The sequence below is a fragment of the Chelmon rostratus genome, chromosome 8 (genome assembly GCF_017976325.1).
Source record: "Chelmon rostratus isolate fCheRos1 chromosome 8, fCheRos1.pri, whole genome shotgun sequence".
Lineage (NCBI taxonomy): Eukaryota > Metazoa > Chordata > Actinopteri > Chaetodontiformes > Chaetodontidae > Chelmon > Chelmon rostratus.
Window position 1 is genome coordinate 4,092,811 of NC_055665.1, and position 26,672 is coordinate 4,119,482.

Sequence of the window (26,672 nt, forward strand, 5' to 3'; positions counted from 1 at the left end):
TGTGAAAAATAACAGTCGCAAACTACAGCTAAACTAGCCGACCGCCGCAGAGTTAGCCGTGTTGTGGCTGGTTGCTCGCAGCGCGCGGCGCTCGAAAATGACATCATCCACGTCAGAGGTAGTTGTCTAGAGACGCTGGATATTGATAACATGCCACCACGGGCTCAGAGGGGAATAGCAGCAGCATATCAGAACAAAATATTGGAATATGAACGAGTTTCGCCGCAGATTATGCGTTTATAGAGGCTGCGCACGGGTGCCCCGAGTACTCGCATTATACGGATATACGCGCCGCTCCTCTGGGGCTAATTTCTTCAAAACGACTCCAAATGCCACCAAAGTTGTCTGGGTGTCTAAATGGTCGTATTTAATGCTACAAATAAAGTCCAGGTTGTAAAAAACGAAAGTTATCCTTTAAGTGTTGATGTGAGCTGCAGCTTATTGTCTTTTTGTATATGTTTCGGTCTCTCATGCAATCTAACTGGGTCTTTATTGTTGTGGAGATGGAGCTCACATCCTTGATTGGCTACCAAATGAAATTCACTCTATTGAACTACGTCTGCTGTTTCTTCTTTATCTCTTGTTGGAACTGACCTTTGCAAGCTCCCGTAAAGCTTCTCCAAAGTTTGATGCCTCGGGTTTGCAGTTTATTGACACTTCTTGCCACATCCCTTAATTGCATTTATCACAGCGCTTATTCATCATTTATTCACATTGCCTAATTGGACAACAGTCTTTCTTTCCTGTGTTGCTGTAATTCTCATCTATCCTCTGAATTATTGAGCAGTGTTGCACTCATTAAGCACAGGGATGACTAAATAATTCAGCCAACGCCGCCTTTGTGTGAGCACTTCATGGATGTAACAATGGATGTTGTCTTATAGACGCTCTCCCTCCAACACTGAGACACCCACTGTTATCATTTCAGAGGTGGATGGCTCCCTCTGCTGGTGTGTGGAAGAACTGCTCTGATTTCAGTACAGTGCAGTTTGAGAAGTTTCTGTGCTGACGTCTTTCTATCATCAGGATCATCTGAAATTTGTAAATTAATTAAAATCTGTACTTATTAAAACACTGTAGTCTCTTGATAGTATTGAACTGTTTAAATAAAGTGCATTTGTTTGCAACGTTTTTAAGGCTTTTTTCTCGTTAAGCTGATGAATGAGCTAGAACTCATGAGGAAGCTACTGGTTCTGAATCTACTTTGGCTGATTAATTCATTTCAGTTCAGTACATCTGTATTTACCTGGCAAAGCAGGTCTTGTATTGCACTTTAGTTTTGGGGAAATTGTAAATGTGCTTAAACTCACTTTAATCTCTTCTTTGTAACATAAGAATTTATACATAATTTTCTTTCCAGTCACAGACTTCTTCTTCTTCTCTGTCCAACACATTCTGCAGCAGACAGACACTGACAATAATTCCCATCGTCTTTGGCACTTTATTACCTTTTAGGGGCCTCTTTCAGCACATTCACCTCATAACACCATCAACCTCCACCCACCACCAGACACCAGCGTCACTTTCCCCTCCCTCTGCCCCATAAGGTCTCAGGAAACTGGCAATTAGCTCCTCATTAGTGGTCCGACGGACCGCCATCTGACGTCAGCTCCCGATGATGTCAGCACCCCGCCCTCTGCAGCACCTCGACCGCGCTCACGTGGAGGTGGAGGTGGGGCAGCGGTGGCTTTGAGCGCCTCTAAGTGTGACCATCAGCAGCCAGGCCATGTTGTTGTTGTTGATTTCTGTTACACTCGCAGCGTTTACACGTGATGCGTACGTGATGTAAGAGGCAGAGCCAATCACAGCTGGGATGTGGGAGCCGTCTGTTTCCATGGTGACTCGTTCGAGTGGTAATTGGGGGCCACTTAAAGTTGCATCGTTCAGATGCTTACGACTGCTGAGATTCTGCTTTTGCTTTGTGTTTGCGTGCAGTGAAGTGCACAGTGACATTAACACAGGAGGGAGAAGCTGTTTCATGGAGCGGCGAGTGTCGTGGCTTCTCCTGCCAATGACTGCTTTTTATGTTCACTTCAAAGGTTGGGCAGAGGGTGGAGAGGGCAGGGTATTAATTCTGTCGCCTGACATTTTGTTTTTGTCTCCACAGTTATGTTTCGCCTCTATGACACAGATGGAAACGGGTCTTTGGACAGCTCGGTAAATATTTCTGCTCTTAAAGAAGAACTTTCACCTCAGATTTATTGCTCAAAAGTGCAAAATTGAAGCTGATCAATATCCAAATCTCCATATATGTTGATGATTTACTGCTTTTTAACTGTAAAATCAGAAGCATCAGCACTATGACAGAGAGAGACAGAGTGCAGCTACAAGAGTAACAACTGACAGTTACTCTAGTTATCGATTCATGTTCTCTGTTCCGTATGAATCTATGAATCAATTAATCGTTTCATTATTAAACGTCAGAAAACAGTCAAAATTGTTTCTTCCCCATCAGCCAAAGTAGCAGATCCTCGTGGTGGAGGAGCTGAAAGTAGTTTGGGTTTTTGCTTTGAAAAAAAAAACGATCAATCAGTTAATCCAAAATTATTTTTCTGTCCATCGACTAATTGATTTAATCTCTGTGTGTTTGCATCAAGCACTTTGTGGTTACTTGATGTTGACTGTGTGAAACTGACCAAAAGATACTAAGAAATAAACAAACTCACATCATGATAAGAAATAAGAACTTTGGTAACAAGTAAATATGAGTACAGTTGTTTCGAGTCAGAGGGAAATGTTGTACTTTTTACTCCACTACATTTATCTCACAGCTATAGTTACTTTAAAAAAAATCATATTTTTACAGATACGTTAATCTGATCAATTTATAAAACATACAATCTATCAATCTATCTACTCTCCATCTATCTGTCTGTCATCTCTGTCTGTCTATCTAGCTATCTACTCTAAATATCTACTCTATATCCATTATCTATCTATCTACTCTATATCTATGTATGTATGTATGAATGTATATGTATGTATTCTATATATTTCTGTCTACTCTATATTCATTTATCTGCTCTATCTACGGTATATCTATCTCTATCTCTCTATCTGGTCTCTTTCTATGTATCTGTCTGTCATTTATGTATATTTAAATATATATATATCTGTATTTATATATACATATATTTATATATCTATACAGTATATGTGCATCAATATCTATATACACACATACAATGATGCATATATATATATATATATATCATCATTCTGCACGTGTAAAACCTTGACACTTGGTACGAGTACATGAATGGAAGGATGATGAAGAATTAAAGATAGATTAAGTTGGATGGGGGTGTGTTTATGAATGAAAGCGCACCAGTGCTTATGTGCACATGTACAGAAAGTGTGTAGGAGGGAGTCGGGGCCTTGGAATTAGAGGGTTAATAGGGAGTGGGCAGGGGTGGGGTGGGTGGAGGGGTTTTGTAATGTATCCCATTATTAGCATCCTATTATTGAGTGGGAGAGGGGAAAGAAGAGAGAAATTGAAAAGAGGACAGAGAGCAACTAGAAAAGATGTTAATTAAAGCAAATAAAACATCTTGATTGGCACACATACGCTCGTTCTGATGCTCAACATGTTAAAGGAGTCCAACGTGCATCAAAGTGATTCAGTGTCCCACTAGATAATAATGTCAGCCCCCCTCTGCCCCCAAACAGCAACCATTGTAATTAAAGCATCAGCCTCGGAGCTCTTCCCACGCTGCCTTTGTTTTCCTCTGTGCAACTCTTCTGTGCGGAAGACTGACGTCCCCACCCGGCTATTACTCGTTGTTTATCAGTCTATTCAAACCAAAGACGCTTACTGACGACGACTTGTAAGGCTGCAATATACAGAAAGGTAAATACAGTGTTTTCGTGCCTGTAATGACTGTCTGTGGTCTCGCCGCAGGAGCTGGAGCACATTATCTCCCAGATGATGCACGTAGCCGAGTACCTGGAATGGGACGTGACTGAGCTGAAACCAGTAAGAGAGACATTTCACCCAGTTAACGGAAACTGGTCATGATATGATCTTCAGTTTGCAAGTCGAAACTCTTGACTTGTTTGAGAAGATGACAGATGACATTTTTGCATCTGCAGACTGAACTTTAACACTAACTGATGACCTTGAGTCTGAAGTTGTGTTACTAAGTACAGTGAAGATGGGCCTGAAAATTCAGCGCTGCAATTAAGAGAGTGCCTACACGTGTTATTTATACACTCACTGGATGTATTTCCACCAATTTTCTCTGAACTGCAAAATTCTTCTTCTCTTTTGACTTCTTTTTTGTTTGCACTGTAGATCCTCCAGGAAATGATGCAGGAGATCGACTACGATCGCGATGGCACAGTGTCGCTGGAGGAGTGGATCCAGGGGGGCATGACCACCATCCCGCTGCTGGTCCTGCTGGGCCTGGAGACGGTGAGTCCACAGAGACGCCGCTTACGCTTGCTGATGCTCCAAGAAAGAGGACGTTTAAAAAATGATAAGACTTGAGAACATTTGTTGATTTTCTTCTGTTTTTGACCCCATTGTGTCTTTAAAAATGACAAAGGGAAAAATCTCAAGCATGCAGAATATAGTCAACCTAGAACAGGTGTACGTGCTCAACTGGTGTCTAAACGTGAGCAATATCAAATGTCCATTAACAAAACCAAGAGTCTACAGCCGTGCTAGCAGCTGTGTGAGGCTGTACTCACACACAGCTGTGATCTGCGCTAAACGCTAACGTCAGAATGCTAACATGCTCACAGTGACTTATTAGCAGGTGTGATGTTTGATAGCGTTCCCAAACTCAATCTCAAGTTCAGTGTGTTAGCATGCTGACACTTGCTAATTAGCGCTGAACACAAAGTTCAGTGAAGGCTGATGGGAGCGTCGATATTTTTGCAGGGATTTGGTTGTAAACAGAAGAAATTCATGGAAATCCATTCAATAGTTGTCAAGAGTTCATTCAGAAACACAAATGTGAACCAATAGTTTCTGAGATATTTAAAATAAGATAAGATAAGGTAAAGCTTTTATTTGATTTTTTTTTTTTGCACCACAAGTGCAAAAAAAAAAAATGCTGTGAAAATGACAGTAAAGTGCAACACTGAACAATTACATTTGGTTAAATGTTTGATTTCTTAAATAAATAATTAAGTTTTTCCATGCTGTTTTTGTTTCACCAGCCCCCCCAAAAATGAAGCTATCTTTTCTCATATCCTGCAAGTGTCAGTTGACTTTATCAGTCTCTCCTCAGCTCTTCTTACCTTATTTGATTATTATGCTAATCACTCTAAAGTCACAGTAGTATTTTTACATCTATTCTCTAATAGCTCACTGTAAATTACTGTGGTTCATGGTGTCAGCTAAATTGCTGAAATTTAAATGTGAGGGGGAAATGAGCTGTTTTATTTTTCCTTCCGGGCTCTGCTGCTGTGCGTGATAGTCTGAAATAGACTAGAAGCAGTGAATATACACACATTTCACAAACAAAAGACATTCCTCATCATTATTAAACCATTTTCTGCTATTCATAAATTATCCTGTAACAGCTCACGCTCTCCCCAGTGGCTTCCTGAGAACAACCTGGCGCATGTGCATCGCTACTGCGTGATCCCCAAACTAATGAGATCAGGTCTGGAGTCAGTTCATCATTTGTCCACTAGATGGAACCATTTGACCAACTTCAGTAGAAATCCCCACCGAGTCTCATTTTTTATGAATGAATATTACTGCAAAGGGAAGACAGCAAAGCCTCTGCCTTTTACAACAGAGTACACAGCTGAAAGTGCTGCAGTCGAATTACAACAAAAATAAAAATGCTTTTGTAAAAATGGCACCTAGTGAGACAACCAACAAGCTAAATGACAAATACATCAGAGGAATGATTAGCATGTGAGTCTCCTACCAGAATGTAAAATTATGTAATGAAGCAGCCGGTGAATCAGTATCCTTTCACTCAATTAATCAACTGGTCTGTTCGTCTTGATGCAGAACGTTAAAGATGACGGGCAACATGTGTGGAGACTGAAGCACTTCAACAAGCCGGCTTACTGCAACCTGTGTCTCAACATGCTAATTGGACTGGGGAAGCAGGGACTCTGCTGCTCATGTGAGTAATTCACTTAAGGGTTCGACAGATGCATTGATCTGTGCAGACAGATACAAAATGATTTATCGGGCCGGCATTGTTTGTTCATGCGTTGCAGTGCTGATATTATGGATGTTACTCTGTGATCAAATCTGCATAAAAATACGGACTCTTATTGTTCATGGTTAAAAAATAAAGGTTTAAAAGCTGTTTCAGAGGCCTTTTCAATGGAAATAATGAGGAAAAGGACAAACCATTCTACAAAAATCATTTTTTTTGTTTTGAAAGTGGAAAAATTGCTTGTGTTCAGCCACACTGGATATTTTGCACCTGACACAGAAGCTGTTTTTCGCAGAATATTGGCAACAGGCGCCTTCCATCCAGCTTTTCACAAACACATTACTCAAACCCGACTTATAACTGTATGAGAAGTCTGTTTTTCTTTCCTCTGTGCTCTGTATTTTCTTAGTTGAAAGTCTGAAATTGCTTTTTTTTTTTTTTTTTTTCATCCCCAGTCTGCAAGTACACAGTCCACGAGCGCTGCGTGGCTCGCGCGCCGCCATCTTGCATCAAAACCTATGTCAAGTCCAAGAAAAACACAGAGGTGCGTCCAATTGGAGTGTTTAGCAGTCGGCACGCTTGGCTCGGCGATGCTCCGCGGAGCTTAGGATGAGGGCTTCTCTTCTTCTAATGGAATTAAATCAACTCAGTCTGCTACTAAGCATTGCTAATTACCAGAAGAAGCCGACATCGTTTGTTTGGCCTCCATCTTTCTTTCTACTTTTCTCTCTTTCCTTTGTGCTTTCTTTGATTGTTGTGTCACTTGTGCCTTTGTACGTATCTTGTTTTTCTGCACTGTGTTTCTCTTCTCACTTCTTCCCCGCCCTGTGTGCCGTCTCTCCTGTTCCACACAGGTAATGCATCATTTCTGGGTGGAAGGGAACTGCCCCACCAAGTGTGACAAGTGTCACAAAACCGTTAAGTGTTACCAGGGCCTGACTGGGCTCCACTGTGTGTGGTGTCAAATCACGGTAAGCCGCCACCCGAGGAGAAGCAGCCACCTCCTCATTATATTCCCACTGCTTCTTGTATGTTAGGGTTTTGTTTTAGCACCTCTGATACCTCACCAGCCATTCAACCAATTTACACCCAGAAAACACTTGTTTGTGGTTGCAAGTTAATAGAAAATAAAGCAGAGGCACATGCAATGCAAATAAATCCTTAGCTTGTGCCGGAAAATGTACACGTGTAACATGGATTGTTACTGATGCAAGTTTGCCGTTGATCGCGGCTGCCACCTCCTCCAGCTCCATAACAAGTGCGCCTCCCACGTGAAACCCGAGTGTGACTGCGGACCCCTGAAGGATCACATCCTGCCCCCCAACTCAATCTGCCCCATCATCCTGGTAAGACTTCGCTCCTCACTGGTCAGGGTCCTGTGGCTGAGGGAGCCTGACCTTGTTTGACACGGTGTTATCTGAGGATTCAATCATCAGCCTGTGCTCTCCCACTGAGCTCTGAAATGACAGAGCTTTGTTTATTTCCAAAATGATGCAAGTCTACTTCAGGGGAAAAGACTGTAAATTATCCACTTTGTGTCCTCAGTGTAACTTCTATAATACATGTTGCCTGGTATTGTATAGATTAATTCTATTTTTTTGTTACACAAGAGCCAAGAGCTTAGAAATACTCAAGTCGAAGTCCCCCCCGACATCCAGAGAAGAAAGTCTCTCATTTTTTATTATTTCGATTTTTTTTTGGTGTATCTGATTTATTTATACGGAGCAGTTCTTTAAAGGAAATCCACATTTAGAAACTGAACTATAAAATAATTGTGTCCTTACTAGAAAATAGCACCAGATTAAATTATAATTTCCAGGTAACTTTGTGAATTAATGAATTATTGGCAGATTACAGCCCCATAAAAACCAAGTGATTTATTTTCCAGCATGATGGTTTCAAGCCTTTCTCACGCTGCCATTTCCATCGTTTATTTATTATCTGCGTGTAGCTAATCTCACATACTACTGGACCATTTAGCATAATAATTTTTTTGTGCACAAATTAATGCTGAAGGACTGCTTGAAGTTCTGATTCACAATTTCTGGAAAACACGTTTTACTGGCTGCGCTCACGCCGCTGGGAGCAGGAAGTGATCAGCAGCTGCTGCAGCTGAATCTTGTTTCCGCTCACGTCGACGTACGTGGAGGTCACGTTAGTGTCTGCAGATTCTTTTGTTGGTATTTTCACTCTGAAATTGACGTTTTGCGTCGCAGGTGTTTCAGAACCTGCAGACCGTCTCCTCTTCCAGCCTGCCCCTGCACTCCCTGTTCATGAATAACATACACAGGCTCAAATAGCTCTCACAAAAAACATCTCCTATTGATCATTTCATAAGATTTTGGAGTGAAACCTCATTTAATGCTCCTCTTACAACCTCGCTGTTTGACCTTTGACCCCAGGAAAGGCAGTCAACGCTGAGGAAAGACTCCCGGTCCAGCCAGTCGAGCCGAGGGAAGATGCAGAGGGCCAACTCAGTCACGGTGGACGGCCAAGGGCTACAGGTGAGTCCTCTCAGCCTCAGCACGGAGTCCAGTCTGTTCGTGCAGTGCAGTCGATGCAGTATGTCTGTGCTACCAGCCTCCAGTGTAGGAATCACCTGTATTTCATTTATCAATAAGAATAAATTTTTTGACATGCTTATGGGGTTTGGGGTGGTGAGAATTGGCAGCATTATTTACCGTTTCCCGAACATTTGGGTGTAAAATTACAAATGTTGGTTAATTTTTCCAAAATGAATCCACAACCTGGACGTTCTTCACCAGATCATCACCAGGTAGCGTCTCTTGATTCGTGATGTCTAACTTCAAGAGTGAGAAAACTTTATTTCTGTAGCGCCTTTAAACAGCAGGGACGCACCAAACAGAGAGAAATAAAGCAAAAATACAAAAAGACCAACAGAAAACCAGTGGTGGAAGTAACATTTTACATTTTACTCCACCACATGTACTTGATAACCTGAGTCGCTTGTTACTTTGAATGAAAGAATGAATTATGATCTATCATTACAGGTAAGTGACTTTATTGATCTCAGAGGGAAATTCACAAGCTACCCAGCAGTATATAAAGTAATTAAGTGATGAACAAAATTGGTCATTATAAACCAGTAATATGATATTATTCTGAATGATGGGCCATTATGCATTATTAGTACTTTTTTTTAAACTTTAACTTTATTTTTATGCTTGTACTTTTAGTAAAGTACATTCTTGAACGCAGGTATTTCACTTCTAACAGAGTATTTCTACAGACTGGTATTGCTACTTGTACTTCTTCCACCACTACATAAAACCAGTGGAGTAAAAATCATTAAAAGATCATTAAATTGCCAGTCTGCTGTATAGAGGTGGGGTTTTTAAAGCTTTTTAAGGGCTTTTGCTGCTCAGTCACATGATCTGACACTGAGATAAAATAGTAAAAATATGATCCCACTTTTGGACTGAAAAACTTATCTAAACAATAAGATGTTAGAAGATCTGATATGTGACACGCAGTCGGACAGTTTAAATTTGATGAACAGATTCCTAAACTGAACTCTAAGGTGGATCTGGAGCCAGTGGACTTCCACCAGGACTGCAGAGATCTGCTCTCCCGTGTTTGTTGCAGGCTGTGCTGTGCGGTTATTTTAGGAGAAAGTCCATGCATCAGACCTTTGCTCATTGTTCTGAAATGAACGCCTGCAGTTGGTCTCGGGACGTGTGATGGGACTCTACAGGCCCTGCTGGTAATCGGTATTGTACAGCAGAGCCCAGTCCGGCCCGATCCCCTCTAATATCTGTCAGCCAGCATGCCGGCGATGGAAACCCGCCGCTGTCTGTGGCGACTGCTCGTCTGCGCGAGGCTGGGAGAGAAATATGATGAATCGTATCCCAGGCACATCCATCTCTGCCTCTCGCCGGCTAACCAGCATAATAATCAAGATTATTATTTATAATTACAGGAAGTAATGGATCACTCTGGACTGGACAGGGAGCTCATTAATTCACCCTTGGCCTGCTGGGATAGCAGACAGGGGGAGTTAAGCGCTTCATCTGTGTCAGGGAGAGCACGGGGCGAGTTGTTGGAGACTAAGTGCACGAGGGGAATTCAAACAGGGGGCCGCTGGATTAGAACGGGTTTGTGTGGCGCTCTGTGAGCCCGGCCCCCGGCACCGCAGGTTCTGTCCGTCCACAGTTTCACTGCCGCTCAGAGAAAATCCCACGTCACACGAGACAAACTGCCCTGCCAATCAGGAAGTGGTGACAAATTACTGTTACGACTGAATTGTGAATCACGAGTTATGAGGTGGACGGAATTGATTTTCGAGGAGATAGATGGTTGTCTTACTGGACTGTATATCCATGGCTGTTTGGGGATTGAAACCTGGCCTGCGTCTCGTATTATTTGCCACTACAACTTAAAAAAAAACCCAAAACCTTAATATCTGCTAATTGCGCAACTATTATTAAGTTAGTGTGATACATTTTGTTTGCAATAAACTTTTTTTGTGAAAAGACCAAAGCAAACTATGAACTGATCCTACTAACCCGTCGTATCTGTGTATCCGAAACCTGACAGATCTTTTCTTTCTGCCTCAGAGCTCCATTTTTTTCATAAACGAACATATTCTCACTCCAGCTCATCACGACAGCTGCTTGGTCAGGACCTCTTAATGTGACATACGTAACTTAATTAAAGTAACGCACATGACTAACGTTGCTCTTGTTTTTGAAGGCAAGCCATGATGTGCTTTATTTTGAGTGTTGCTAACCAGAAGTTGTATATTTATTCTTGATAACTGACTGTGGAACCAGAAGCATTGAAAAAGTGATGCAGAGGGGTCCTGACCAAACAGGAGGGACAAACATCAGTGAGTCTTACTGTTGCGTTGTTGAGTGACATGTTCCTTCATTACCATTAACAAAGATGTTCATTTTGAGACAATCCCACGTACACCGTCCTGCTGCGTCCCGCTGAAATTACTAATTTGCGACCTTGGTTTGGGGGCTGAGCGCCACAGAGCGACCCGATATCACGACGAAGCTACAACAGACCTGCCGGTGTCACGAAAAGAACACATTAACACATTCTCCTTCTGTGGTTGAGTTAGCAATCTGCAGATCTGCACCGCCGGGTTAGACTTTCAAAATAACATTTCAGGTGTTTCAGGGAATTATGTGCTGCCTCTGAATTTGATGCAGCAACATGTTTCAAACAAGTTGGGACAAAAGCAACTAAAGACTGGACAGCAGTCTGTCAGCAAGACAAAAACACCTGTTTGGAACATTCCACAGGTAAACAGGTTGATTGGTAACAGGTGATAGTATCATGATTGAAAGGCTCAGTGGTTCACAGCGAGGATGGAGTGAGGTTCAACACCTTGTCAACACATGATTGGATAAAGGAGATTAATACCTGGACTTAAGGACACTTTGTAAAACTGTTGTTGGTAAAAACAGTTGATTTATAAATGACTGATTTTATTTTGGTTTTACGCAGCATCTCGTGTTTTGGAATCAGGGTTGTAGGAAACATACAGACTGACACACTGCTGTAGTTTAGTCTTATCCTTTGAAAATACTGCATCAATTGACCAAAAAACCAACTTAAAGGGAACTTTTGTGTGATTTATTTTTGAAAAATTTGCCTTAAAAGTACATTTTTGTGACTTAATCACTGTTCTCCTTTATAATTAGATATTATAATTAACCTAGGATTAAATTTGGACTCAGGCGCCCACACTTCACCATAGCCAGGTGCCCCATCTCTGCAGCGAAACAGGAGAAGTCTGGAATAAATCAGATGACTGGCATGGCTTGGAAGTGCTGTACATACTCGATAAAATGTCTGAGGGATATGGCTTGAAAGTGAATTCCTGTGAAGCATCCTGCAGTCTCCAAACACCGACGGTTTGTTTTGACATCTCCCATTCAGATCACAACAATAGAGGGCACTCATCCTCTGCTAGTGTTTGTCAATCCGAAGAGCGGGGGGAAGCAGGGAGAGAGGTAAGTACACAATCTGTCTCAACATGCTACAAGAGGCCTCTGAAGCCCCGATCCTCAGCTCAGGGACGGCAGCGGCATGGCCTCTGGCTGCCAAGTGCTTCAGGCTTACTTAGTCAAATAAATAACATTAACCTAAACCGCCCGCCGGCCGCCTTCGCCGTCAGATCGCCCCCCCCCTACCCCGTCTCCTCTGCACAGACACCCTCCTCACTGTCACGTCCCTGGCTGGTCCCCCTTCTTTAACCCAGGGCTAATTGGGTTATTACTGAAACATATTCATTCACTCCTTATTACGCCGGCCCTCATTTGTTTAAATTATGAGATCAAAATATGACTTCAGCCAGTTGATATAATGAAATTGAAATTAAAATGAATTAGTCTTTCTAATGGTTTCTCCTCAAGGGGACTTTGGGTATGTCCCACCCCGCTGCCCAGTCCACTCCCTTGTCACGCTCTGATTGGACGTCGGCCCGCGTCGACACTAAATCCACATTTTTAGGCCTAATCTGTGATGTTTGACCCAGATGTTGTGTTTAATCTCTTGTGGGCAGATGTTTTCTGATGTGATCTCTCTCTTCATTTTCACCCCTGTAGGATTTACAGGAAGTTCCAGTATCTTCTGAACCCGAGACAAGTGTACAACCTGGCCAAGAATGGACCCATGCCGGGGTATGTTGGTCATCATGTGTTCAAACAGGAAGAGATCTCTTAAAGGAGAGGTTCACAGTTTTTCAGGCCTGTCACAAGAGTCAGATGCCCATATGCCGAAGATATATGTGGCTTCAGAAGTCTGAATTAGACAAGTCTCGTCCAGAGTTTCGGTCTTTTCTGTGTGAAATTTCCTCTTTGTGTTTCGGTCCTTCTGCTGTATCTCAATGTGGAAACACAAGAAGGAGATTTTGCACATTTCAGGACAGTAACTGTGGAAGTTTTCTTGTTAAGAAGAGATCTCGTAGTGGTCAGCATTAACCGGATAAATGAGCAGTAAACAAAACTGTTTGAGTCCATACCGACATGTAACTGCTGTTTTCAAACAGATGGAAAAAACTTTGAATCTGCCCTTTAAGTTTGCCAAAGATCTGATGTTTGAGTTATTAAAAAAAAGCAGATGTCATATATCAAATTAATTACTGCATAAAACTAAAGAGCAAAACTGAAATAAACGAGTAGATTTTCTCAGTGCAGTAGTTTTCCATGACACAAAATGCATCTAAAATACATTATTGCATTTTCTATGACTTATTTTATTTGATTTATATTCAAAAGCACAAGACTGTGGAGAAATCACTGCAAGAACAACATTTTTTTTACATTTATTAGATGCTAAAATGAGGAATTGTGTGTAAAATTTATAAATTAATCTTAAAATGTGAATATTTTGGCACAGAATATGATCCTCATCACATCAAGTTGCATTTCAGAACCACTGTAGACATTTTGAATACTATGATGTTTCTTGTTGTTAGCATCAAACAGAAAGAAAGAAAAATCCTCCGATGTGATGCAGCTAATGATCTTCTGCTTACAAACAGGCTGTTGTTGCTCACGCAGTATAATAACCGCCATCACATGCAAGAGAGGCCTTTAGAATTAGAGCCTCCACTCACTTCCCTCACACAGCACAGACACAAATGAGGTGAGTTCACACATAACAAATCCTGGAGACGACAGTATCATGCTGCGGCCTCAGACGAGCGGCGGCTCCATATGCATAAGCCTGTATGTGAACGGCGAGCCGGTGACACGGATGACTGACGGATGGAGAGGGGTGAAGCTCTCCACATACCACATGTGATCGCGCATACAGACGAGGAGCTCACTGCGGGCTGTAGGTGCGGCCGCCGGCGGGTTTCCTATGGTTCACGTCTGTGATTAAGAAAATGAACGGATCATTTACATGCACAAGGCTCCCTCACTTTGCCGTCGCCGGCGGCGTTAAAACATACAGGAATGGCCCGCCGCCGTGCTGCCACGTTGTTTGGCTTTGATTAGATCTGAAAACAGAATCTTTGCAGCTTATAAAAAATAAATACACAGCGGCACACGCAGGGTGCAAAAACCTCCACCAGGTTTTTGACTGTCTCAGCTTTCACGTCACAGATTGTGCCAACGCAGCTCCGGCTTTTCGGAGCCGACCTCGTGTCCGCTGGTTCTCCTCTGATGCTCCTGCACGTGGCCTAAAACCCCCCCGCATCCCCTCTGCTGTGTGGAGCCGAACCCACAGCTTCCCCCCAGAGCTGACGGCCTTCCAGGTGACCTCGCCCCGCTGTAACCTTGTTAATATTTGGTCAAGTGTGCTCACCGCCGCGCACATTAGCGAGGTGAACGGTCACCGGCGGACACTGCAGGCCGAGGCAGCAGCACGCACTGCTGTCAATTAGCTGCCTCGCTAATGCAATTACAGCAAATTAAGTGTTTGTTTCTTGGTATTTAAATATCCCCAAAGTTGCCTTTCATGTTTGCGGCCGTCTGTTTTGCGTCTAATATGGTTTGTGGTCCCAGTTGGAGAGTAATTGAGCGAATCATTTACCCGCCATACGAGGCTCAGAGGCTGGCTCATTCAGTTAGGGCTTTGTTATTGTGAAGGAACGGAAGAAGTTGGCCTGAACATTGCCTGTCATGATCCAATTAGGCCCTGAACAGACAGGCTAGCTCACTGGTGAGTAATTGTCAGTGCGACATGTGTTATTTTGTGGGATTAGAGGGAGTTTGCGGTGAATCAGTGTGTCGTGCTCGCAATGTGCGCGCAGTCTGTTATGTGATCACTTAACATTTTCCTTCATTGTCAAGAAAGGCTGAGGGAAAAATGAGCTAATTAACCTTCATTTCAAAAGCAAAATCTGGCATTTTTAAATCATTTTTAAGAGCTGAATAAAAGTGGAAATACAATGTAGCATGAGACAGTTTGAAGAGGAGGCAGGAACACTGAGGAATGATGGCGACTTTATTCCACAGAGCAACATTTCAGCAGCATCGTATCCTGCTCATCGCTGAGAAGAGTGATGCTGTAATTTAAAAATGTTTTTATCATCAAAAAAGAAACAGAATAAAGGCATAGGTTGAGTAAAACTAGAAATAATGATATAAAATGACCTGTCGTGTTCTGTTTGGTGTCCTCGGGCCTTTTGAGCAGCTTAAAAAACACTTAAATCTGTTTTATCAGCTTGATGCTTTTTACTGATTTTAGGAGAATTGCTCATAAGCATGATTCATTACTTCTTTTGAGGGTCTCAGAGACTCCAAGTGTAAAACATGGCTTGATATAATTGATTTTCATTTGCTCTGATTTTTGTTTGCAGCACCTCTGATGCAGCAGCAAACCCCAAATAAGTTTATTTTACTAACAGTTGCTCAAAAGAGGAAAGATAAATAACATCCCTGTACACTGTGGGATAAGAAACTTCATTAATTGTGCCCCTGAATTACTTTTTGAGAAACAACTTTAATGTATTTGTTCGTGTGTAGCTCATATAACATAGAAAACACTGACGAAACAGAACAATATTTCCTTATTTGGTGTCATAACAGTGCTTTATTTCTATATTTTGTAACCTTCATCAAATGTGTAAGGTCAGTTTGTGGCAAAAAGATCATCACAACAATACTTTTCTACATATTTGGTCTGAATAAGGACAGAAGAGGAATTATTATTACTACACATTCAGATCCGTGTCAACATCTCATAAATAACTGAGCATTACAAGCGTTCATAAGAGTGATGGAGAAATGTACAAAGTATTTCTAAGTAGATAAAAGATCTTTTCATAAATGACTATAAATGACAGCTGTTTGTTGTTCGCAGGCTGAACTTCTTCAGAGATGTTCCAGATTTCAGAGTGCTGGCCTGCGGAGGGGACGGCACCGTGGGCTGGATCCTGGACTTCATAGGTACTGTAGGTCCCTGTGCTGCCTCCACAGAAGCAGCTCTTTTACACGCATTGCAAACTCCCAAATCTCCTGGTGAGCTGGTATATTTACTCATGCTGTCTGATCACGTACGACATAGTAGAACTTAAATACTCCATTTCCTTTTATGGCAAAAATTGCATTTGTTTTTATTAGCCTGCAAAGCCAGCATCACTCTTGTTGTTCAGCCTGAAATGGTAAAGTGTACTTTATGGTTTGTATATAAACACTTTAATTATGTCCAAGAGTGTGTATTCAGGGGTGGTAAAATGGGGTGATTACGTGAGTTGGAAAACAACATTCTAGTCATCATTTGAGGAAAAAAAAGAATCACCTGGCCTCCTCTATTTGGTCTTGGAGACGTGTTACTTGTTCTGGCTCTCAAAAATTGCCTCAATTTTTTATCAATCAAAACAAAGAGAGGTAATAACCTTCGGGCAAAATGTGTCTCTTGAAATAGACTGTACGAGTCAACATTCATATTGACTTGTAGTTTTACAAGCTGCAAAATGGATTTGGTGCTTTCTTTGCAAGTCTTCGCAGTGAGTTTGTTTTCTTGGTTTGGCCTCGTTTCACATCGTGTTGTGATATTTGTCCCGCTGCTCCAGATAAGGCCAACCTGGACAGGAACCCCCCTGTGTGCATACTTCCTCTTGGCACCGGCAACGACCTGGCAAGATGTCTGCGATGGGGAGGAGGTACTGACAGAAAATAGATACATTGCAGTGAAATACGTGGCCTCAATTCACCTTCTTACATTAAATATATAAGTATCCTGAACTATAACCTCACATTATTATCATAATTATTATTATTAGCGTTAATGTGAGGAAGCTCAGGGAGTAATGATACAGCTGCAAATAACAATCACTGCCATTATCGATTCATCCGTAGGCTATTTTCTAGATTAATCAATTGATTAATGTCTGTGAAATGTCAAATGTTTTGTCTTTTCCAGCCCAAACCCAAAGGCATTATGTTTACAGACACATAATCAGAGGAAAACTGGGAATCCTCACGTTTGAGAAGCTACAACCAAAGAATGTTCAAAATAGACTTAAATGATCAATCAAGTCAGTTGTGCATTACATGCAGTCACTAAATGATTAGTCTGTAAATGACGGTTGCACTAATCGCTTTTCTGTAGCTGTGGTTTGGGAAGGACCATCCTGTTAACGCTACAAAGTGGTTAATCAATATCTGATATTTAACAAGCAGCCAATATCAGCCCAATGAATCAATAAACCGAGAAGTGCTCAGAGGTACATTGCATCAGCCAAGTAGCGCAAGCTGCTTTAACACGTCTCCTGTTTCTTCTCCTCCTGAGGCTATGAGGGCGAGAGCCTCCTGAAGATAATGCGGGACATCGAGAACAGTTCGGAGGTGATGCTGGATCGCTGGAAGATCGATGTCACACCCACAGACAAGGACGAGCGAGGGGACCCGGTGCCTTACAGCATTGTCAACAACTACTTCTCCATCGGCGTGGTGAGTCTTCGTGGGACGGGAGGGGATGAAGAGAGAGAGATGATTCTTGTATTAGTAGTTCAGAGTTCAGCGGTTCATACTTAAGTTTGCTGTTGGCAGTTTTCTGCTTTTCATCAATGGAAACCAATAAGAGGAAGATCAGTAGTAGATCAAAAGTAATTTCAAAGGCCAAGTTTAATGAGTGCTGTTTGGAGAAGAATGAAAGCGAAAAGTCAAATCCTGAGTGTCATAAAAAGTCTTTAATATCAGCCGAAACCTTGTTTTTGTGTTTCCTGCTGCAAGAGGAAACTGATCACCGCATTTCCCAGTAAATACGTCTTTTAACCAGATAATCTTTGGTCGCTTGAACATAGTTTCCGTCTATGTGTTGCTGTGAAGCGACTGACAGTCGATTCCGTGTTGCTTAGCAAAACCAACACTCCCCTCATTACAGAAAACACCTCAGTGAGATCAGGATCATGGTGAGTCTCACTCTCCAAGTGTCAAATCTAACCGACTCTCCCTGCAAAGATGCAGCAAGAGGTGCAAAACAGGTTTAAAAACATGTTTGGCCAAAAACAAGTACAAACATTTCATAATGGTACAAAATATTGAAAACAACACCAATAAAACCAGCAAAATATGCGAATACTAAAAATAAAAATATAACAAGGTATAATCACACCAATTTAAAAGACATATTAAAAAGAAGGCCTGTTTTTAACAGTGTGTAAATGCCGGCAGATTCATTATTCTTTTCATCTGGTTTGCTATACAGCAACATCTTTGATATTGTACTGAAAAAGAGCAAACCACTAGATAAGCTACATTTGGAGCAGCTGGTAAAATAGCATTACATTGTGATTTTTTTTTTTGCTTTTACTTTTATTACCTGTTTTTCCCTGCAAGTGCTGAAATAAATCAGAATCAGCTTTATTGGCCAATACAAGGAATTTGACTCCAGTTTAAACATTGCACTCAATGTACCAGCATAGGAAAAAAGGACAGACAGCTCAATGAGGACAAAAAGACAAACAACAACTGAACAAGTGAAGAAGTGCAAAAGTAAAAATATATATATACTATATACATACACAAAGAATAATGAGGCAATAAACAATATATACAAAAGTGTACAAGTGTTTAACGTGTACAATGTGCAGGTATTTATGCTGCATTATTGGATGATAGATGATAAAATGGACAAGAACAGTACAAATAATACGATTATTGACCTCTTAATGTTACTAATATCACATTAATTATTGTACCATCATGAAACAAAAAGCAGTATTGCAGGAGTATCTCATCTTCCTAATCCCATTAACATCTTAGATGTTTTTGGAGTGACACCTGATTTCACCACTTGGTATCTTGTAGCTGTTTTTGCAGGGACTTTTAAAGCAGACTGGTATCAGGCTCATAACATAAGATCCACAATAACCACACTGACAGTACAATGAGAAACTGTTCCTGCAGCATCGCAGTAATGCCACAGGTTTGCGCCGCCGGTGGAAAAAAGCATTTGGCACCTTTTCAAGTATCTTCCACACCAAAGTTTAGTTAAATCGCGGCGATAAAGAGCCTTAGTCGCAGAGTAGCAGTGAACAGCTTAACCCAAATACACACTGAACAAAGACAGAAGCCACAAACGCGCCGACTGACAGACTGAAAATGAAATCCTTTCTGTCAGTAATTCTTGGCTTTGTTATTAAAGGTTGAATGAAAAAAAAAATCATTTCACAGCACCTGCAGTAACGGCATAATCAGTCAATTATTTGTTTTGATCACATTCTGTTTAGGCCTTTATTGAGATGTGCTCAAACCTCAACTGTCTCTGACTGATAAACAAGCCTTGTTGTGTATCTGCATGGTGTGAGGCAGCCATCAGCACCCCCCCACCCCCCACCCCCCACCCCCCGTCCATCTCCACCATAATGACACTTATTTCACGTAGCTCATGTTAGCCATTACTGATAAATGTCAGGGGGAAATATGGTAATTGACATTTGCAGGTGGTAGAGGAGGGAGCCACTCGATGTTGTGAGATTCGTACAGACCGTGGCGGGGACATAAGTGATGCATGGCCTTACAAATGTTAGTTGAATAACACCTCCAGCCTGGGCCCCTAATGACGATGTTTGAGGATATTAGAGGACAGGTCTCTGTTAACATTGTGATAGAGGAGAACAGCGGCTGTAATCTGTCTACACTGCTGAACATATGGTGATGTGTGCAGGGGGAAATCTCTGGACGTTCATCCTGTTTAAGAGCATTAATTTCCCACTAAAGATGTGAAAAAAAAAGACATGCAAACATATATTTCTTCATCTTTTGTGGATTTAGAAGACAAAATGAGCCAAAAAGATGTATATATGAATGCATGCTATGTATATAACAAAATTCAGCCATGACAGTTTTCATCTGAATCAGCCATGTGCACACACAAGAAGACTAAAAGCCAACAGCACGATGACTAGAAATACGCTCACCTGTATCTCAACGGCACAGGATTTGCTGCGCAGGTACACTCAATTAAAGCCAAGAGCACTTCTCACCTCTCTCAACCACAGATACTCTGGGAAATAAGTTTAAGCCACCTCTAATATGAGCAAAACCAGCGGCTAACAACAGTCGACAGCACTATAGTGTCACATATAGCAAACACAGGAAGGCTTTACAAGCCTAAATTAATTTTTATAGCCTTACCTGATGCAATGCTTTTTTTTTCACTGCATTGCCATGAGAGAAAGTGCCCTGAGGTGTTTTTGCGTCGTCTGAGTCCTCAGTTCATTTTTAATCATGGCCTGCAGAGAGAATGGCCGCTGCTCTGCTCGTCATTTACATTCATGTTATCACAGCGGCCTGCAGACTTTTACCGTCATTGTTATTTCTGAATAATAAACGTCTTAACTGAAAACATTTTGCAGCATCGGATGTTTTTTTCTTTTTCTCGCTGACCTATTCTGCTCCACCTTTTTACTCCTTTTGGTCCGTCATCCATTTCAGGTGTATTTTGATTGGAAATCCGCTCTTTCTTGTCTTGATTTCATTTGATTTCCTGCTTCACCTCTGACACGGATGGACGGATCCACCTGAAGGTATGGGGGGGAGGTGAAGACAGTCGGTACCACTTCCTGCACCTGCCTTTCATTTAGGACCATGTAGCACCTGATCAAACGTCAAGTTGGCAGTTCATAGGTTTTAACTGTTTCCCTGTGAAAAAGAGGAAAGGTCGCAGTCCCTTGTTTCTGCCTTTTTGGGGGGCTTTTCCAAACACAAGACAGCCAGTTCTGATGCATGGCGCCACTCTTTCTAATCATTCTTGTTCCCACAAGTCAGTCCTAATAGGAAGTCCTTCACGATGACATCACACAGGTCGTAAAAGACAGCTTACTTATGATTGGTCTAGGACCAACGTGTAGTCTTTCATGTCTCTCAGCCGAGTCACAGCAAGAATTTCTCAATTTAAGACTCTCTAATCACTTAATCTGACACACTGACCATTTAAACACAGGTATAAACCTTCTGCTCCCTGGATCACTGTCTACCCAGCAGGAGTGTGTGTAGCAGCACTGGATGTAACTCTTGTCTTAGGTGGGCTATATCAAACATGAGTGAAAGAATTTAAACAGTTATTGTTATTGGGAATATGATGAAAGTCTGGATGCATGCAATATATCCGCCTACTGTAGTGGTGTAATGTGTGAATGTGACTCTAAACTATTAAAGTGTACAGTACACTGTAGGCAGCTATGGAAGGACTGCCGTTAATCCCATCTTTAAAGTTGCCCTGTGGATGTTTTTGACCATGAGTCGGGCTGTTGTTTTGGTTTGTTGTGGTTATGAGTGGGTCCTGGTTTTGTTTGAGTCTCAGTGACCCGGTACATGACTTACTGCTGTAGCAAAGGCAATGACAAATAGGACTACCAGCCAATGTCTACGTGCATCTAAACAATCCAAGTATAGAAATATTTAAGAAATCAGCTTTCCAAATGTTTCATGAGGCAGGAAATGTATTCTGCACATTTATTAGGCCTCAAGGATACACACGATTAATTTAGGTGAGAATGTGTAGAAAACACCGCAGAGTACCTTTAACTGGGACTTTGGGACAAAGAGAAACTCAACCAAGCATCAGTGTGGTCAGAGTGAAACCGAAGACGAGGGAATCAGGGTGAGAAGACAGAACAGGAGCATGAACTTTAGATCTACACGAGAGTCTGGTTGCAGAGTTTTCGACAGAATATGACTCAAGATCTGAATGATTCTCAGAGCAAATATGCACTGATTTTACTTTTTATTTCATGACTGGTGACTCAGGAGGTTCACACTGACTGGTGGCTTTTAAAGCTCTGAAAACCCCTCACTGCATTCTGTTAACAAAAGCCACCATACCCGAATAGTGACAGTAAGTTTTGATGGTTTGATGCGACCGGTTGATTCCTTGATGCTGAATCAAACTCGGTGAGAACATTAAAAGAAAACCTCTTCGGCCTGGCTGGCTCATATAGTCATTATAAATCCTATTGTCTCTGCTCTGTTAGCGGGATTAGCGCCCAGCAGGCGTGATGATGACAAATGAAGTTGTTTGTGGGGGATTACGACGACTTTGAGCTCTCTATGGATTTGAGTGTGATATAATATTTTGTGACACATTTTGCATCAGATTTTTTTTTGCTTCCCGTCGAATGAAAAAAAAAATTACAATAAAGATTATGCGACAAGTTGAGCTAATAATTACCTCAGAGATTATGCAGATGAAGCGCAGATTGTTTCTGTAATGACATTGTTGAAATCAAAACATCAGCAGTAGCAGCCGCCGCGGACGGTGAGCGTCACGACCAGCGCGTGCTTGGATCTGAAGTCCTTCAAAGAGTGCTCCTTTCAAATTCAGCTTTCTGAATGTTCTCATACCTCAAAGACACAAACAAACTGCTACGTTCTTCATTTTCAAAGTCATTTTAATCCAGAACTGGTGCAGGTTGGAGGTGGAAGGTGATTCTTCTTCTCTTACCATAAAAAAAATACCTTTTTTTTTTTTGGTAAATTCTTCCAACCTAACCTTCTGCCACGGCGCAGCGGGATTGAGAATTAATGGCGCCATCCCTTTGGGAGGATGTGGAAGTGACGTGAAGTGTAATGATCTCAATCAGGGCCAGGGGTGAGAGACAGAACTAATCACTGAGCGCGCTGCACTACCATAATGCAGTCAGTCGCCCTAATGACCCTGGTGCTCCTGTCAAAGCCATTACTCTCCCCCGTAGTGAAAGGCACATCAAACCACTGGGGCCCACTCATAATTGGACTAAACTTTGAGCTATGAGAGGACATTACACATGTCCTGTATTAATTTGGGTGCCAGATTTTTACATTGGTAATTATTTGAAGGCAGCTAGGGGGAGAGAGAGAGAGTGAGCGAGCTGACGACATCCCACCGCCGTGAGGGGGTCCGGCCTCGAGGATGTGAATGTGTCCTACATGTGCTGATGCTGCGACTGACTGCAAACATGGTATTTGGTTTTCTGGTTTTGTTTTCAGATACACAGTAGGAGTTTGTTTTTTTTAAAAAAAGATGTAGTGTAGTAGTTGAAAAATATCTCATCACAAGGTACATTTAGTAGGTATTCTCAAGCTTTCAGTCATATCACATGATCTTCATCAGCAGAGGGCGTTATCCAAAAGAATGAACTCTGAACCTCAGCTTGTAAGCCGGCATGAAAAGTCCAGAAGTTCGAAGAATTCATATCACATCTGGAAAAGATCATCAAGCTTCCAAACAGCTACTAAATAGACCTTGTGTTGTTTGATGTTTGCTGTTTGAGGTCAATAATGAACTTTGCACTTGAACAGAGCTTAATATGTTCTCTGAATTTGTAGATCTGATTGGTTTAAAAGCATCAACCGTAAGCTGAAAACCTCAAACTCAAACTGAAATCAAGTTTAAAAAAAGGAGTTCAAATTGTACAAACTGGCCTGATTGGACAAAGTTTGGGCATTTTTAGTGGGGAGAACCTATCAGGGAGTAGTCTTTGGGATGTGTCATCAACCTGGACTGGAGGATTTTGGAGAAAATTCGATAATTTAGGCAACTTAAGGATAATATTTTTAAATGGTCCAAGCACACTGTACACTAAATCCTTTTACATGTGAATAGAGATTCAGTAATTTAATAATTTGATGTCATTTGAATATCAGCCGTGTTGTGATGTACTGTGTATCCATATTGAACAAATATTCTTTAACTATTAATATGTTAAAGCAACAACTTTCAACTTTCAACTTTGGCGGTGGTCGTGTTTCCACCGCCTCCTGCTGCAAAAATCTTTAAGTGGCTAATGTGGACATTGTTTTGGATGTAAATGAAAGAAGAACGCAATTTTTCTTATTTGAACACGTGACTGTATAAAGGGTTTTACTACACGGGCTCGGGAACGCCTCGTGAAACCGTCGGTAAACACGGTTCGTTTGCAAATGATCTGTTTTTACTTATGTTTCACAGCGAGTCTCACAAACGCGGCATCAGTGCGGAATGACAAAGGGCTTCATCCACTCCTGGTTGCTTGAAATCGCTGTTTACTGTTGCAAAAGCCACAGCTCCACTTGTACAGATCTCAGATAATAGACCCCAAACCAAAGGGGAGACAACCTCTCCTCACTTTCGCTCTCTTGTTTGCAGCTATTGTCCTGTTTGTAAGAAAATCAAGTTACAATCTCTCAGATATATCCATCATCTCACCTTTCTGGCTCGCGTTGGAAGCGTGAGGTGAGTCTGCGGGGATCTTGAAGGGTTCTTTTGGTCTTCTGCTTACAGCGTCTTGAAGAGACATCAAGAGAAGCTCCATTGATTTTTCTCTTTTTGGCTTCTCCTAAATTTCTGTACAGAGAGCTAGCAGGGGGTCCTCCCTGTAGGTGCTGTTTCAATAGTGCCACTCAAAACGGAGTGGGTCAAAACAGATTGCTTCAGTGGAAGTGGGGAGGGGAACGAGCCCGAAAAGTTTCCGGCAACTTTCTCTCACTCTTTCTTGAGATGTTTTCAGAGCCGGACAAGTTTGCTGTGCTTGTCAGGAGTTCGGTTTGTTTTCCACAAAGGCCTTGCCAGCGTTTTTCTGCTGACGCCGACTTAGAAGTGTAAATTAAAGGAAATTTCAGCGCTGTTAGTCCTTGAGTTCTGCCGGCTTTACAATCTGTTCTCGAGGTCTCCTGCGTACTTTATGACATAATTGACCTCATATATATTTAGATATCAACTTATTATTATTATTATTATTTTTTAGACTAAACACCTCGTTCAAAAGTAATTATGTATGATTATACAGCTTATTAAGAAGTTACTACTCAGGCTGCCAAAATGCAGGTTTATATGATGAAGAAAGGTCATTGTAAAGTTTTACATTTTATAACTTCTGTTAAATCCGAAGCAAAAAATCAGTGAAACTTCAGTAAAACATCAGCTAACAAATGATTCATGTGATCTGTATCTGGATCACTTTGTATCGATAAGCTTTCTCAGTATCTTGATTCTGACTGCAGTTTGGTTTTTATGTTGTAATTGACCTGTGAAAACCACGTATCTCCAAAACGACAACTTTTCATGAGCTCAAATGAAAAAAAGCCCAGTTCGTCAGCTTCATGGCACATTATTCCAATAACGCGTTATTAAATTGATTATTAAGAAGTAGGTGATCAGGACATGGAGGAACAGTTAAGGGAGAGGCTGAAGCGCTCACATGAACGCTGAATCAGTTTGCTGTAATCATATCTCCTGTTCGTACAGATCTTAGATTTTTGCTGGATTTGATGTGAAGTTAGGTGACCTTTAAGCTTGTCGGATGGAAGAGTGACTTCACACCTCCATAAAGGCTCGGTTTAACTTCTGACCCCGCTGCTGTGACGTACAGGTGTAGTCCAGGACCGCACCCATCAGTCGCAGAGCTGAGCTGCTGTGGCAGCGCTCAGTGCTTCTGTCAACTCATCAGCAAGCAAAAACGACTGACGATGTCGTCGCTGCTGTCTACGTCTAATTTTAATAGACCGATATCTGCCTATAAATGCAGAATCTGAAGGCGAGGGACCAGATTTTGACCAGTCTTTTGTTGCTCCTGTCCCGACTTGTTTGAAACATGCTACTGGATCAGATCTGGAATAAGCAGATATTTACAAAAACCAATGAAGCTGATGAGGTCAAACTTAGTTGGGAATAGTAATTGTAGTTAGTAAATTAGTAAATGATCCCATTTTGATTTTATTTATGTTTTAAACAGCGTTCCAGCTCTTTTGGAACCGGGTTGAGAACATTCTTAACAGACTGAGATGGTGTTAACTGGTGAAGCGTCTGTCAGTCACACCACACTAACATATGTAACATGAACTGCATCGCCTTAACACCAAGAACTTCAACGAGGCTGAACTTTTTGCCCCAGGCCTCAGGGAGAGGGAGAGATGGGAAAATCAGAAAGGGTGAGAGGAAGGTTGAGAGTGACATGTGTATATAGAGACAGAGAGGTGGAGGAAGGGCGAGAGAAAACATCTTGGTTGCCGTGGTGTCGGCAGCATCCTGTAGGTTAACTTGGAGCTGTGATTACTCACAATGCGAGTTTAATTAATTAGCCTGTGTGGAGACAGCGTGCTGTTCATCAGACTCTCTCTCAATAGCTCTCCATCCCGGGCTCAACCCCGCCGCCACCTCCTGCACACGGCTTCTTTCACCTTGTAGACATAAACACAAGGGACACACAAGGTGTAACCACACTGTGTGAGAAGTTTGGAAAGTTAGTTAATGAGGAAGAGTTCGTGTTGGATGTAAAGGCAATACTTGATATGTATAATTAAATTTGTAGGTGTGGATGTTGGGCTGATTTTACATGTTAGCTCCAAATGCCATCAGGTCATAGGTTTAATCCCAGAATCGTACAACATCATATCTTTAAAATGCAGACAGCACATTTTAGAGCTGCAACAGGAGCTATTGGGTTTAAATTCTTCCCGGTCATTGGACGCCCTTCGGGGGAAATCACCTGCAGTGTTTTCACAATACAATGCAGCACCTGAGCTGAAGGTTTGATTCTCTCTTTCAGGACGCCTCCATCGCGCATCGTTTCCATGTTATGAGGGAGAAGCATCCTGAGAAGTTTAACAGCAGGTGAGTTTGTGTCTGTTTGCTTTTCGCCTGTATATAATG

General features: G+C 41.8%; 1 protein-coding gene across 9 annotated transcripts in view; it reads left to right on the forward strand.

The window, feature by feature from the left end:
- The window catches only part of dgkb (diacylglycerol kinase, beta), a 67,109-nt gene that overhangs the window by 11,768 nt on the left and 28,669 nt on the right, over window positions 1-26,672 (forward strand). For 4 of the 9 annotated variants that reach the window (XM_041942160.1, XM_041942162.1, XM_041942161.1 and 1 more), the window contains 14 exons: window positions 2,108-2,157; window positions 3,902-3,976; window positions 4,295-4,414; window positions 5,975-6,092; window positions 6,587-6,675; window positions 6,986-7,102; window positions 7,379-7,477; window positions 8,534-8,635; window positions 12,045-12,118; window positions 12,713-12,787; window positions 15,921-16,006; window positions 16,633-16,722; window positions 17,352-17,512; window positions 26,569-26,633. In XM_041942160.1, coding sequence (XP_041798094.1) covers window positions 2,108-2,157; window positions 3,902-3,976; window positions 4,295-4,414; window positions 5,975-6,092; window positions 6,587-6,675; window positions 6,986-7,102; window positions 7,379-7,477; window positions 8,534-8,635; window positions 12,045-12,118; window positions 12,713-12,787; window positions 15,921-16,006; window positions 16,633-16,722; window positions 17,352-17,512; window positions 26,569-26,633 — 1,321 coding nt within the window. Of the gene's footprint in view, window positions 1-2,107; window positions 2,158-3,901; window positions 3,977-4,294; window positions 4,415-5,974; window positions 6,093-6,586; window positions 6,676-6,985; window positions 7,103-7,378; window positions 7,507-7,629; window positions 7,651-8,526; window positions 8,636-11,993; window positions 12,119-12,712; window positions 12,788-15,920; window positions 16,007-16,632; window positions 16,723-17,351; window positions 17,513-26,568; window positions 26,634-26,672 lie in introns of those variants that run through there. The other 5 variants (XM_041942158.1, XM_041942159.1, XM_041942165.1 and 2 more) reach the window with 4 other exon arrangements.